This window comes from Eleutherodactylus coqui, chromosome 5, assembly GCF_035609145.1.
Source record: "Eleutherodactylus coqui strain aEleCoq1 chromosome 5, aEleCoq1.hap1, whole genome shotgun sequence".
NCBI classification, from domain to species: domain Eukaryota; kingdom Metazoa; phylum Chordata; class Amphibia; order Anura; family Eleutherodactylidae; genus Eleutherodactylus; species Eleutherodactylus coqui.
In genome coordinates, this window is record NC_089841.1 from 145159293 (window position 1) to 145174419 (window position 15127).

A 15127-nucleotide genomic window follows, 5' to 3' on the forward strand; every position below is an offset into this window, starting at 1 on the left:
ACACAGCGTCCCGCGATCTCATCGTGGGACACTGTACGGGCCCCGTGAATGTCGGGTGCAGGCTGTTCTTACAGCAGGCACCCGGCGGCAGCAGTTCCGACAAGCCGCGCCGCTCGTCAGAACTGTTAACACTTTAAATACCGCTGTCAGAGCGGTATTTAAAGGGGTTCTGACACAAAATTTTTTTATGCTTTAGCAGCCATTGTTCCCTGGTCTGCCTAATGGACCCAGGGAACCCATGGGTTAATGGCTGCTAAAGCATAAAAATCTTATACTTACCTGTTCTCCTGTTGTTGTTGACATCGGGGGGTCATCTCCTGGCAGCATATTAGCACTTTCTGCTTAGGTTAAGCAGCCTGACTAGAGCCACCTGATTGGTGCACGCTGTGCAGTCACGTGGTGCCGAAGAGCCAATCAAGTGGCTCTAATCAGCAGCGCTGCTTAACCTAAGCAGAAAGTGCTAGTATGCCTCCCTGCAGGCAGTCTTCTTCCTCCAGCAGCGGCGCCGCTCCGGGATCGCGCGCATGCGCAGTGGAGAGGTGCCCTCTGACAGGAGTCAGGACGGGCCGCGTCTCCACTGCGCATGCTCAGCACTCCGGAGTTCAGCCGGACGGACGGGCCACCCACAGCAAGCACTGCTTGTGACGTGCTTGCTGTGGCGGTCCGTCCGTTGACCTCGGAAGTGCCTGACGGACGGACCAGAGCAGGAAGCGGTCTTTTTGACCGCTCCTGCTCTGCTTTAAAGGCACAGAAGATGATGCCGGCTGGAGGGGACATGCCTGGCGATCGGGCCAGGCCAGGCAAGGTGAGTACAATTTTTTTTTTCATGTCAGAACCCCTTTAAAGTGTTAACAGTACCGACAAGCGCCACGGCTCGTCGGAACTGCTGCCGCCGGGTGCCCGCTGTAAGAACAGCCGCCACCCGACGTTGTATGGAACGGGATCCACCCGCGATCCCCTCCATACAACCATTTGTTCGACTTGCGAACGGGCTCCCGGAACGGAACCTGTACACAAGTCGGGGACTAACTGTATTGCTAGTAAAATCTGTGCAGAAATTACATGGCTAGTTGTTCTCAGCTATCCATGTCTAACCCTTACATCTGACTCAAGATCAGTAATGTCTTATAACATCTTCTCTAGATTTGACAAAGGTCCCTGTGAAGATTGAAACGTTTCTTTATGTAATGACCATGATGGAATTAAGTGTCTTTCTAACTTTTAAACTCTTGCCGTAATCACTGCCTCCCTCTTCACTTCTTCACTAGATTTAGGTTACATCTGATACCGGCGAGAGTGAATAAATAAAAGTGACGGCTGATGGCTCTTCCTATCAACATATATGAATGTGTTCCCACATTAATTTACTTGCATGGAGCTGGGTCAGATATAGAGTTACAATTCACTTCTGCAGTACGGAGCCGTGGCCACATACAAACCACCATATCAGGTTTACTTGTTACAGGCGATGTACAATGCTTAAGAAAGAACCAACAATAAATATAGAAAGAAACATGTTTAGGGCCTGAAATAAGAGTTGCTAAGTACCGCATACATATAGCTGGAGGCAGCTTGCGCTGCAGGAATTCACACCCATTTCAAGCTCAGTCTTGCCAAAGCCGACCAAGCAAGGCCTGGAATGCAATCTAATCCAACTGACTCTTGGTACAAGCCGTACACTTCAAATTAAATTTGATAGCAAGAATTTCCGCAAAAACAAACTTATCCTTGTGTGGCCCTTCCGTTATTTACTTTGGTAATAAGAGAAATACCTCAGATTAAAGCTCCTTCTCTACCATAGTGCACACTTGTTCTTTAACACGTTGTGCCCACGAGGGCTCTACACCAATAAGAAGCTAAGTCAATAGTGTCTGGAGAGAATGTGTACAGTGTAGACTACATGGTATCCCATGGTCCTACTACAACACAGGCCTGATCGCTTGTTCACCTGACAATCCACTCATGTAAAAAGATCAACAATCAGCCAACATATATGGAGACACCCATTCATTGGCTGATCCTTCAGCAGACATAAAAAATACTCGCCGATTGGCTGAACATCTCCCCGTGTGAATGGTGAAATGTACAGCCAGCCTCAGTGGATGAACAATCTTCAATGCAATTATTTGATCCCCAAAACCCAATTCTCACCCAATGTGAAAGAAAATGCAACGTGCACTGATAGACCCGCATTTAAATTGGTGTTTGTTAGATTAGGTGTTGTCACACTTCTAGCGGTTTTGCTACAGGAAGCAGACAGCTCTGTACATTGCACAGTGACCTACCTGGGTTGCTACTGCAGGTTGAATCCCATTAAATTCCATAGGAATCAGTCTGCAGTACCAACCTGGGCCACTGCATAATGTAGGGAGCTGTCCACTTCCTGCTGAAAGACAGCTAGAAGTGGTACACCTTTAAATCCCTCTCAGTCTGCTGATCTCAATTCAAGTCTACATAGCAGAGCTGACTAGTGAACCGCAGTAGACAAAGTGTCAGTCTATTGTCATTTCAATAGCAGTCAGTGTGAAAACCCAAAAAAATATATACCATATATACTCGAGTATAAGCCTAGTTTTTCAGCACTTTTTTGTGCTGAAAAAGCCCCCCTCGGCTTATACTCGAGTCAGGGAAGGGTTAAAACACACAAAACAAAGCAAAAAAACCAAAACACACACACATCTCCATACTCCCCTCCCGGCCGGCGTCTTTTTCCCCAGCAGCGGTTTGGCAAGCTGCTTGAATTCCTGTGTTCCCGGTGGCAATGTGGTAAGCTGCTTGAATTCTCCCTGCTGTTATCCCCCACCGTACTCTCTGCTCGGCTCTGTCATTCCTTGGCGTCAACGCTGTGATTGGATCGAGCGCCAGCCAATCAATGACTGACATTGTCTGATTGGCTGTAAATGATCGAGCGCCAGGTGTAATTGGCTGGCATTCGATCCAATCACAGCGCTTTACTTAAACAGCACTGACAGATGACAGAGCCGAGCAGAGAGGACAGCGGGGAGAATTCAAGTAGCTTGCCGCACAGACAGACGCCGGCTGGGAGGGGAGTATGGAGGTTTTTGTTTTTTTTATCCAATATATACTTGAGTATAGCTCGACTTATAAGTTTTCCCAGTTTTTTGTGGTAAAACTTATTGACTCGGCTTATACTCGGGTCGGCTAATATGCGAGTAAATACATTTATATTTATTTAATTATATATACACACATGAATTGTCATATGAAGATAAAAAAAAATAAAAATCATGCAAAAAGGTATAAACCAAACACCTAATTTAGGACTCATTCACACTAGCGTTTATCCTCTGGTTTGGTATGGAAAAACAGAACTGCGTAAATTCGGTCTTTCTGCTCCAAAAGCAGAACAGAGAAACAGGAAGCCAAACCAGAGGATAAATGCTAGTGTGAACGAGTCCTTAAATCAGATTGTGTCGTTTTAGGAGGATACATTCCTGCGTATTCCGCATGTATGAAAAAGTCACAGTATGTCCTACTTTGGTGCGTAGTATGTGCCATTATCATAGTCTGGTACATAAAAAGTTAATATTCATGCTATATGCATATTTGCTGAGTACTGCGTAAAAAAAATATGCGCGTAATACACAGGCTAAATACACTAGCCCGAGTGAGCCCTTCAACCCTCACTGCGCAAGGACTCCATGTCAAGATGAAAGACATGGGATGGAAATTCGCTTCACGTATTGAGATAGTTGCTAATGGATTTGGTGCACAACATTATGTGTGGAGCGCCAGCAGAATGAAGTGGACAATCCTGGAATATGCAGTCATCTATGTACAATATACATGGAGGTCAGGGCTCCACCAGGACTTTGCATCATTCTGATTGTATTGTGTAACAAAAGCACTGCAAGAAGTACAAAGCTGCCTTGGACATCATTCATTTCTCCTGGGGTAAGATAGTACCTCGATTATTGGAAGATTGTCAAAGTTGCAGAAAAAGGCAACTGCAGTTTGTCCGTGTCACGCAAAGTAAAAAACAGGGCATTCCCATTAGGCGCAAACTAATGCCCACAGACGGATTTTCGCTGCGGTATTCGCGGTCAGACACCCGCCGCGAATTTCGCAGCAATATCTGTCCATAGGCATGCCATGTTAACTGATTCTCCCATGACCACGAGTGGAAATCAACTGCGGGAGAGTTGCAGCATGTTCTATTCTATGTGGAAAATCACGTGGATGGCTTCCATTGCAGTCAATGAAAGCAGTCCATCCTTCGATACTTCCTCTGTGAGCACACCAAAAATCTGCGTCACCAACCAGCCCCGAGCATGTGGAGCTGTACTGCGCATGCGCGCTGGGTGAGACACTCGCGGCAGATCTGGAGAGGTAAGTATAGGGTCTCTGGGGGGTGAAGGGCCTGATTCCACTGCAATGTTTTGGTGCCGGAATCCGACCCAGTTGTGGGTATGAGCCCAAAAGTGGAACCCATCACCGAACCACAGGCAGCATAAACCTAAGATAGATTATGAACAGTACCCCCATATAAGTGTTAATAGCAATTATTAGGAAATGATAGTACCAATGCGCTACACAGCTGTGCTACATCCATTATGATCCCCACATATCACACACAGCTCTACTACATGCATCCTGATTCACACACATACACAGCTGTGGTACATCCATGCTGATTTCCAGACATCACCAGCTCAGCAGATTCCTGGATACAATGCTCAGCCCCTGGTCATGTGATTCCCCAACTCCACCCACATAGGTGATCACATTACAAGGACGTCATCACAGGTCCTGGTGGCTGCTGTCTGCTTATCCAGTATACAGTACTTTCTATCAAACTGCACAATGGCTCCAACCACAACAGTGACATCACCACAAGTCCTTCAGCCCACCGGATTTCTGTGATGATGGTAGGTCAGTGTCTTCTGTCAGGACCGCCAAGTTGTGTCTGAGATAATAACGGCTTAGTTGTATTTTCATTTTGTTATTTTTGTTCTCCTCTTCCAAGAGCCCTAACGTTGTTTTTCTTCTGTCGGTCAGGCTCTCTATTTTATATATGTTGACCAGGGGGCGGAGCATGAGAAGCACCCACACACAAACATACATACTCACGGACAAGTAGTCATTAGTAGTTTGATTCTGAAATGCTGTGGTGTTTCAGATCCAACACGCTTTGAAGTTTGCGTATTTGAATCAGGAACGGAGCTCTCTAATTAAAAGCGGCGGGCCGCACCGGGTTCTTCCTATCCTCAGCATGACAGGTCTCTCCCTATACACTAGTGGGGAGAGGAACTGCACATTAGCATGCGCAAAAAAACAAGCACTGAAGCGTCCATTGTTTAGAGTCGCAAATACACTGTGTATAAGTAGGTTTCCTGCACATTTACACAGGTCCATTGACTTCAATAGCTTATTTTAGCGTGTAATATGTGCCAAGATAGGGAATGCCACATTTTTTCATGCAGTCGAAGCTCGCATGACAAATCTGTTCGATTAACAACCCAATGACCCTTGAGGCCTACATGGCCTTCTCCAGTTACAATATACTCAGGCCTATTGAAGTTACATGTACACTAAGTTAGTTGGAGGTATCCAACGATGACAAACGCTTTTAAAATTTAAAATGGAGTTGATGGAAGGTTTGGTTTTGATCAGCTGTTACCGCCAGGGAAAGCCGAATATAGGCTTACATCCTCCCTGCAGCGGCTTTGCAGGTAAAATGTAATATTTCGCTAGAAGTCAATGGGCCGCTATTAGAGGGTCTCTTTTTTCAGAATGGTCTCTAATAGTATACAGATGGAGCTTTTTGTCCTCACACAACCCTATTAAATTGATATCCGTTGTATTTCTTGCTTTTATTATTACTTTTCGATGTATTCAGTGTGTATTCATAGTTCTTGATCTCATTAGCGTCCAATTACCAACCATGTTACTTTTAATACAGTAAGCCTGGCTCCGTGCAACACAGAAAAGGGGGATTGCACAGAGTGTAGGGGACCGACTAAAGACTACTTATTCTGTAATGGTTTCTAGGCTCATTAATGGACGCACCTTCTTATACTTTAGGAATTCACTCTAGTCCTCGCCTGGTGAACACATTATAAATGACAGCCTTGTATTTTCACATTGCAGCTCTCAGCACCAGCATGCTGTATGAGTTAGGAATAAAGGCAAGGCCTTCCCTGCTACAGATCCCTCGGGATTATTTATAATGACAATCATAGCGGGAGCCAAATTAACTGCACATTTACAATAAAACTGCGAATTTGCAATATCCAGATCCGATTATTTGTGCACAATTCTAAAACAAAGCTGTAACTGAACGGAGGATACTAATATAGTAGAACGGCTCCATCATTATTATTAATAGTCTCCTCAGAGAATCGGAGAAACTTCAGTGTAATATTGTTGACATGATGCCCAGAATAGACTCCTCTAAGAATCCGCTGATCACAACTGTGTCTCCGCTGAGGAAAGCATAACCGCATGATTCCCACAAGACACTGCAGGAAAAACCTGCAGTCATTATTTGCAATGATCATAAAAATATTAAATCTTAGCCACACTACATAATTCCCTTTTCTGTCAAAGTGTCCGATCAGTTTTTATATACAATATCCCTTTTCTCTTTACCTGATATAACTGCCTGCTACTTATCCTCCACTGAAGCTCAGCTTGCCGTCTCCTTAGCCTTTTAGGGACCAAACACAGTAAATTTACGGCACTTGGTCCTGGGCTTTAATCTCAGACAATAGCAAAAATACAGGATGGAATTAAAGCTCCCGCAATGTAGTAAGAGCAGGTGGGGTCCTCAGCTGTTAGTTACAGCCGAGGACCCGGAAGAGAAGGAAGGAGTACTTTTTAACCACTACTGCCTTCTCTCTGGCAGGCTAAATAGCGCTCAGTAAGCGCTATGTAGCAAAGGGAGAAAGCAGAAGTGTTACTTCCCCTATTCTACCAGACGATCACGTGACTGCCTGATGCCCCCTGGGTCCTAGCAGATCCTGATCAGCTCTGTTAGTAGTTACTGTCATCACAGGGCAATGTTTTCCCCTGTAACTTGGGCTCCTATGGATGCACCAGCTACAATGGAAAAGTATAAGATTTAAAAAAAAAAAAAAAGGCAAGGTGAATAACCCCCAGAGGTCTTATATGAGGTCATGAGTGGCATGGTTACAAAAATGAGTAAAAAAAAAAAATTTTACAGAATAAAATTTTCTGTTATGCATACATACATACATACATACATACATACATACCCTGCAATCACATTTTGAGATGCTGTTTAGTAGACAGAGGAAGCTCTAGAATGCCACTCACAGAATTGGTTAACGGTTGTGAACAGAGTTCTCTGATTGTGTCCATTGCACCCGTCAAGTATTGAGCGGGCTGCAAAGCAGCTAAAGCCCACAAACATCCATCATCCATATACTGGAGTGACCGAGGAGTTGAAGAGGACATGTCACCACTCCTCATATATCCGTTTTAGTAAAGGAGTAGGTTTTTAATAAATAGGTCAAATCCACTGTTAAAGATTTTGCGTCTTCTGATACAATACGAATCCCTTCTGTTCAATTAACATCTAAAATACATCTCATGTGGTCCCAGTAACTTACCAAGAGTTTAAAAAGAAACTATATTACAATACATTTTCATTTTTTAGGCTTTCTATAAAACCATTCCTTGTGAGTTTACTAATTTTGGAAAGATGCTCTAATATTTGAACAGACCATGAAATAATTCTGGAGCAGGTTTTATTATAACTCTGTATGTTAATGTTCCCTGGTTATTCCACCCCGGAAACTTCTGGATAAATTGAGAGTTGAGTGTTACCAGTTTGGGGGTCTCTACACGGTCTGACATTGTCCAATCACTCCTGACAGAGTATGGAGCAACACAACCTGACAAGAAGAAGGGTAACACCCAATTGTTATTTTACATTTCTAAGAGGAATAACAGAGGAACACCGCAGAGTTGTAAGAAAGGGTTCTTATTTTATGGGGAATACAGTCATTTACTAAATTAGATATGTCAAAAGAGAAGACAGGTTCTTGGTTTTAGTAAAAACCACAATGTCGCCTTCAAGTGCACTATATGAAATGTAACAGATCGTCCACGCCGGTTCAGTCCCTCCCAGCTCCAAAGAGATGTCCAGTGTCACAATTGACATAAGGGCGGCTTTAGAGGACCGTATATCGTCCGGTTATTCACGCCGGCCGATATACAGCGTCTCTCTCTACAGAGGGAGGAGGCTGGAAGAGCCGGGAGCAGTGCACTGAGCTCCCGCCCCCTCTCTGCCCCTCTGCACTATTTGCAATGAGAGGAAGCGGGACAGGTTCCATGAATTAGCTCCGCCCCCATCCTGCCTACCCTCATTGCAAATAGTGCAGAGGGGCGGAGAGGGGGTGGAGAGATGGCACAGGGGGCGGGAGCTCAGAGCACTGCTCCTGGCTCTTCCAGCCTCCTCCCACTGCTGAGAGGAACGCCGTACATCGGCCGGCGTGAATACGTGGCCGATATATGGTCGTCTGAATAAGCCCTAAGGCGCATAGCTTTTTTTTTTACTACAAGAGTATTTCTGAATATGCTCATGGCTTTGGATTTCTTTAGGTTCTTTGTTTTGCCTCTGCAGCTTTTATATAGATCTATGAATCTCCATAGAGAGAAGTACAACATATTAACCTTGTAAAGTCTAATTCTGCAGTTCTAGTTTCTTCCATCTGTTCCCTAATTCTTCCTAAAGTATCGAATGTATATTAACCAAAAACAGGAAAAAATTAAGGAAGAATGACTGCAAGATCAGACTTCCAGGGTTTCTTTGAAGTCTATTACCTTTGAGAAGCAGAAGTCTGCTAAAAAAGGGTTGCCTGGGCTCTTTTTTTTTTTTAACTGATGACCTATCCGCTGGATAGCTTATCAGTAGTTGAGCGAAGAGGGGGAACGTGAGTTTAAACGCACATTCGCGCTAACTAAATCGTGGTCGTTGTTTGAAAAAATGGCGATCACGACTAATTTTGGCACATTCGCTCTGTAAGATGCAGTGACTTGTCATCTGCTTTGGAGGGAAGAAAAGTGCATCTCATAGAGCCAAAAATATGGTAACTCTCCGTGCCATTCATTAACAGTCAAGAGTCCCTGCCATTACTAGCTTTGTATGCATTTATTCTAAAATATATAGGATGCTGATCCATTCAGTCGCATCCGTCCTTCGGTCATTCCATGGATCAATGTTCTTCCCCGCATTTCTGCTTTCATCGCTACTTTCCGTGATTGACATGTTTGTGCTGGCCTTGATTGTATATAGCCAACTTGTTTTGTCAGCCTGATCTTCTCTTTGCACTGACCTTGACAAGCATCAGTACTGTTTCCAGTGATCTAGCACGCATCACGTGCCCAAAAAAGAGAGTCGCTGTTTGACGATTTTGCCCTCTAGTGATATTTTCGGTTTGACGCGATCTAACACTGCCTCATTCGTTGTCATGGCAGTCCAAGGTTTCCGCAGCATTCTCCTCCAGCATAATTGTTCAAACATCAATTTTCCTTCTGTTTTCCTGAGCGTCTAACTTTCGCAACCATACGTTGTTATGGGAAAGATGATTGCATTGACCAGTCTGGTTTTTGTTGCAATGCTAATATCCTTGTTTTTCCAGATCTTTGCCATTCCTTGCATTGCAATCCTACCAAGTGTAATCCGTCTACTGAGAACAGGTCCAAATTGCCTGTTGCAATCGACTTTGGATCCAAGGAAGATGAAATCTTGGATAGACTCAACTTCTTTGTTGTTATATACATATATATGCATCCGTTATACATATACACACACAGAATGTCCATATCTGGTTCTGTATTACAGCCTCTATTATACTTTACTTCTACATCGGTCACTTAGCAAGCTCTATTTATTAAACTTTGTAAATGTTAAAAACTGGGTTTATGTCTGCTATCTGAAAGCATAACGTATTTAGTTCTCCCAAGCACTAGCGTATTTAGGGCCGTGTGCTGTCCGTGTTAATCCACGCCTGAGGCTATACACATTGACATCCCATCACAGATGAGAAACAGCACAAGCAAATACACATCAATGTGCTGTCTCAGCATAAAAAAGGATAACTCACGGACTGCTGTCCATGTGTTGTCCAATGCGAGTTGCACCCTAGTCTTGCACCCAGCATTAGTCCCTGGTAACCTCTCTGCATTGTTCTCTTTTGACTTGGAGAGAAAGTACATTGCTTTGAAATAATATTTGCCCCCACCCGATATCCTCTATTTTTACTATTTTGTTAAAGGGGTTGTCCCGCGAAAGCAAGTGGGGGTATACACTTCTGTATGGCCATATTAATGCACTTTGTAATGTACATTGTGCATTAATTATGAGCCATACAGAAGTTATTCACTTACCTGTTCCGTTGCTAGCGTCCCCGTCTCCATGGAGCCGTCTAATTTCAGCGTCTAATCGCCCGATTAGACGCGCTTGCGCAGTCCGGTCTTCTCCCTGGTGAATGGGGCCGCTCGTGCCGGAGAGCTGCTCCTCGTAGCTCCGCCCCATCACGTGTGCCGATTCCAGCCAATCAGGAGGCTGGAATCGGCAATGGAACGCACAGAGCCCACGGTGCACCATGGGAGAAGACCTGCGGTCCACCGTGGGTGAAGATCCCGGCGGCCATCTTAGCAAGGTAAGGAAGAAGTCGCCGCAGCGCGGGGATTCGGGTAAGTACTAAACGTGTTTTGTTTTTTTTAACACATGCATCGGGTTTGTCTCGCGCCGAACGGGGGAGGGGGGGCCTATTGAAAAAGAAAAAAAAAACGTTTCGGCGCGGGACAACCCCTTTAAGGTTAAAGTGGTATTCCCAACACAGCATGTTATCTGCTATGCACAGGATAAAGACTATATTGTGCGTCTGTGTGTAGGAAATACATACATACATATACCACACACACCTGTACTAAGCTAAAATAATGTGAATACATAAGTGTGAGCGCCCTCTTATATTTAGGATGTGGGTGTGTTTAGAATTAGCCAATCACATTTAAACTCATGGCAAATAGTAATCAGCACTCCGCTGCTATTATTTACAGGGATTCTAATTGACCCCATATAAAGTTCAGCTGTTCTAGTAGGACTTTCCTGACATTTTCTTAGTTGCATTTTTCAGCAAAAGCCATAAAGAGCTTTCCACACATCAACGGGATCCGATTGTTGGAAGGTATCAGTCAGGAGAAGGGGACCAAAACATTTCCAAGGCATCACATATACACAGTGAAGACTGTCATCAAGAAGGTAATTTAATTTGGCACAACAGTGAAATTGCCAAGAACTAGACATCCCTCAAAAACTGATGAAGAGACAGAAGAAAATTGGTCCCGGAGGCGGCCAAAAGGCCTACAGCAACATTAAAGGAGCTGCAGGAATTACTGGCAAGTACTGGTTGTGTAGCGCATGTGACAACCATCTCCCGTATTCTTCTTATCTCTGGGCTCGGGGGTAGGATAGAAACATTTTCTAAGAAAGAAAAATATCCAAGCCCGGTTATGTTTTGCCAAAACCTACATCACGTCTGCCAGAAGTATGTGGGAGAATGTTTTATGGACTGAGGAGATCAAGGTTGGACTTTCTAGCCATAATTCTAAAAAATATGTTTGGTGCAAAGCCAACGCTGCGCATCACCAGCAGACCACCAGACTGCAGTGAAGATGTTGGAGGCAGCATTATGCTCTGGGGAGGTTTTTTCTGTTGCTGGGACTGGGGCTTTAGTCGAGGTGGACTAAATATCAGGCCATTTTGGCACAAAACCTTCAGGCCTCTGCTAAAAAGCTGAAGATGAAGAGGAATTTCACATTTTAGCACGGCAACAACCCACAGCAGACCACCAAATCAAAAAAAGAATGGCTTGACCAGAAGAAGATCAAAGTTTTGAAATTGCCCAACCAGAGCTCAGACCTGAATCCCATTGAAAATCAGTGGCTTGACCTGAAGAGGGCGCTACACACGAGATGCCCTCGCAATCTGACATATGTGGAGTGCTTTTGCTAGCAAGATTGGGCAAAGTTTGCCAAGTCAAGATGTGCCATGCTGATAGACACCTACCCAAAAAAGCTGAATCTTGTCATAAAGTCAAAAGTTACATCAATAAAGTATTAGTTTTAGGGTGCGCATATTTATGCAACCAGTTTTTTTTCTATCCTGAAAGATTTGTTTACTTTTCAATGTTATTGTACAGATAATGGATCGCATTGAAGATGGAAATAAGTCTGAAATGATTCATCTTTGGCTGCCTGCAGACGACCGGGTCGGATCCCGCTATGAGAATTCTCACAGCGAGATGCGGCCCCATGCCCCTGCAGAAGCTTGCGGCTCACCCGCTACCGGCATCTTCAGTCTCTGCTATGCGCCGGCTGCTGCCTAGCCGGCACATGCGCAGAGAGGAGCGCACAGAAATAGAACATGCCACGATTTGCCTAGGATTGCGTTATCTAATGCAATCCTATGCAAGCGGGCACAGGCAGAAATTCTCCACCTAAGTCAGATCTTTTAACATGGCAAAACATGGCGTTTTAAACAGGGGTGGGTAGACTTCTTATATCCAAAGTACACTCTATACTTATGTACATCGAATCCTTGGCTTCAAAAGGTGAATAAAAAGAGAAAAGCAGCACAAAAACTATGGATTATGTAATGCAGTGAATACGGACAGAAATGATCTCACCTGTCATTTCCAGGCTGAAATTTGGATAGCAGCGACGGCCGTCTCCTCTGTGGCATAAGAACTGAGCTGTGGGCTAGAGGTGAGCCATAATCTCTTGAATGGTGCTGATACTCTAGAAAACTGGCATCCTGCAAAAATCAGTTGGAAAATAATAATCAGTTTTTAGATTAGTGGTGTTTTTTATGTCCTACTACATCTGTGCACAGGTCAGTAAATATATAATATATAGTATGACCCTACTGTAAGATCATAGAATGAGGCATGATTAAAAAAAAAAAAAAATTCGTTTGCAAGTGGCCAAACCATTAGGCTACTGCTACACGGTAACTTCAGTTGCTCCCTATAGGAATAACTCACCATCAGTAATCATTGAAGTCACTTCACAATAGGGATTTTTACCTAGATGTGGGCATGGTTGTAATGTAACCACTGCTTTACAAAAGCTCCAGACATTTGGTATCAAAATTCAAGCAGCTGTACCAAAATGTTGATACTATTTTATTAGGCTGTGTTCACAATTCATTCATCTAGTTGAGCATCTGTATTACTGCCGTACATCCCTCGATTCAACTGCACTGCAGCCTCTTCTATCATCTGATCACTGGGATCCTAAGCGGTGGACCCCAACCGATCAACTATTGGACGACCTATCCCGAGAACAGCTAAATTATGTAAAATATAGTTAAAATATTATTTCTAACATTTTATATTTATTATAATACATACGCACACTGCCTAACAGAGAAAATACCCCACCATGAAGGTTGCAGTCAAGCTGTCCATTGCAGAATTATGCAATGGACAGCTTGACCAGGGAGTCATGGCTTGGAGTGCCATCAGCATCAACAGCCGATCCCCTCTAGTACACATTAGGGGTACACTGACAGCACCATGTTGATTAATTGCTGCAGCCTGGGACAATACTTTATCTTCAGCGAGTACCCAGTGCCATTTTCCAGTAGGAGAACACGTGGCCCCACACAGCAAACCCCCAGCAGGCACGGATTATAAAGGTACCCAGGTGACTCCTTGGCAGCACAACCCCATATCTCCTCCAACTGACCTGTGGCACTCTAATGGACGTCGAGGGAATGCTGTTCCACAGCTGAACTGCGGATTATGGTCAATATCACATGGTCAAGACTAGGCCGGGACAGTTTTCAAGCACTCACAGAATCAATGCCATGTAATGATTGTATCACCCAACATGGAGACCCCACTGCATAATGATCATCCTGCTTATTGGGTCACAGCAGACGTGAAACAGACAATAAAATAAGACTGCTCAGAAGTTAATTCTCTGTGTTTTGAGGTTCATCTCATTTTGAGCGTTGCTTCATGGTGTGGCTTTTTCTCTGTAAGGCAATGTTTAAATATACAGTATATACACTTAACCACTAAAATTACTTACAGAAATTTAATGTAATTTTACAATAAATTATATACATTTTTTGCATCTTTTTTCAATATAAAATGCATTCTATTTGTACAGGCCAAGAAAATATATACGCGATTCCCACTTAAGAAATTCTTGCATAAGAAGATGTTTTCCCACCCAAGTAGTCGATTTGTCTTTGCCATGAATTTTTGTCCATAAGATCAATGTCATTTTTTCCCCACCTAACACATTTTCGCTTAAGACGTTTTCCCTCTTTATATATGGCATTTTGTAGGTCCCAGGTCAAAATTTTTCTTATATAAAACGTTTTAGACCAATTTTTTTTACCAATGCAATTTATAATCACAGAAACACATGCATTTCTTACGGCGTTCTATGTGTTATACTTACAGAGCCCCTTGACCATTCTGGGAGCTTACTTCTAGGTCAGGTGACCCAATGGGAGCAGGAGGTCCTCTTGGCAAGTACCTAGCATTCTCCCAAGTCAAAAGGGAAAAAAACAGCTCCTTAAAAACACACGAGCGTTGGCATGGTACCACACGGTACCCATCATTTATTTTTTTGGATTTTTTGTAATTAAGAATAAAAAGTGTTTTTAAGGAGCCGGCTTTTCTCCTTTTGGTGCTGCTAGTCAAGCAGTTTGACTCAGTCAGCCCGAGCACCTGAAAACCTTCACACCAAACCAGGGTAAAAATATTACCTACTAACCAGTTTAAGATAACAGTGCTATGTGTTTTGGATTCTCCCAGGTCCTCAAGCTTTTGCCCTGGAATGCTGTGATTACACTAATTTATGAACCCATTTACACTTAAAGATAATCGCTCAAATCTCGCTCAAACGATAGTTTGAGTGACAGTTTTGAGCGATCATCATTGCATACTTTATAGTAGCTACTATAGAATATGCAGCCGGCTGCTAATAGAATACAGCTGTTTTGCATAAGCAAACAGATGTATTCTTCTCAGAGCTGACTGCTGACTGCCAGTGTCCTCGCTGTGAATTTACAGCGAGAAACTAGCAGAGGGAATCTTATCAGCGCAGCCAG

General features: G+C 43.7%; 1 protein-coding gene across 15 annotated transcripts in view; it reads right to left on the bottom strand.

Moving 5' to 3' along the window:
- The window catches only part of NCOR2 (nuclear receptor corepressor 2), a 364680-nt gene that overhangs the window by 227257 nt on the left and 122296 nt on the right, over window positions 1-15127 (bottom strand). For all 15 annotated transcript variants that reach the window (XM_066603378.1, XM_066603367.1, XM_066603368.1 and 12 more), the window contains one exon: window positions 12684-12811. In XM_066603378.1, coding sequence (XP_066459475.1) covers window positions 12684-12811 — 128 coding nt within the window. The remainder of the gene's footprint in view (window positions 1-12683; window positions 12812-15127) is intronic.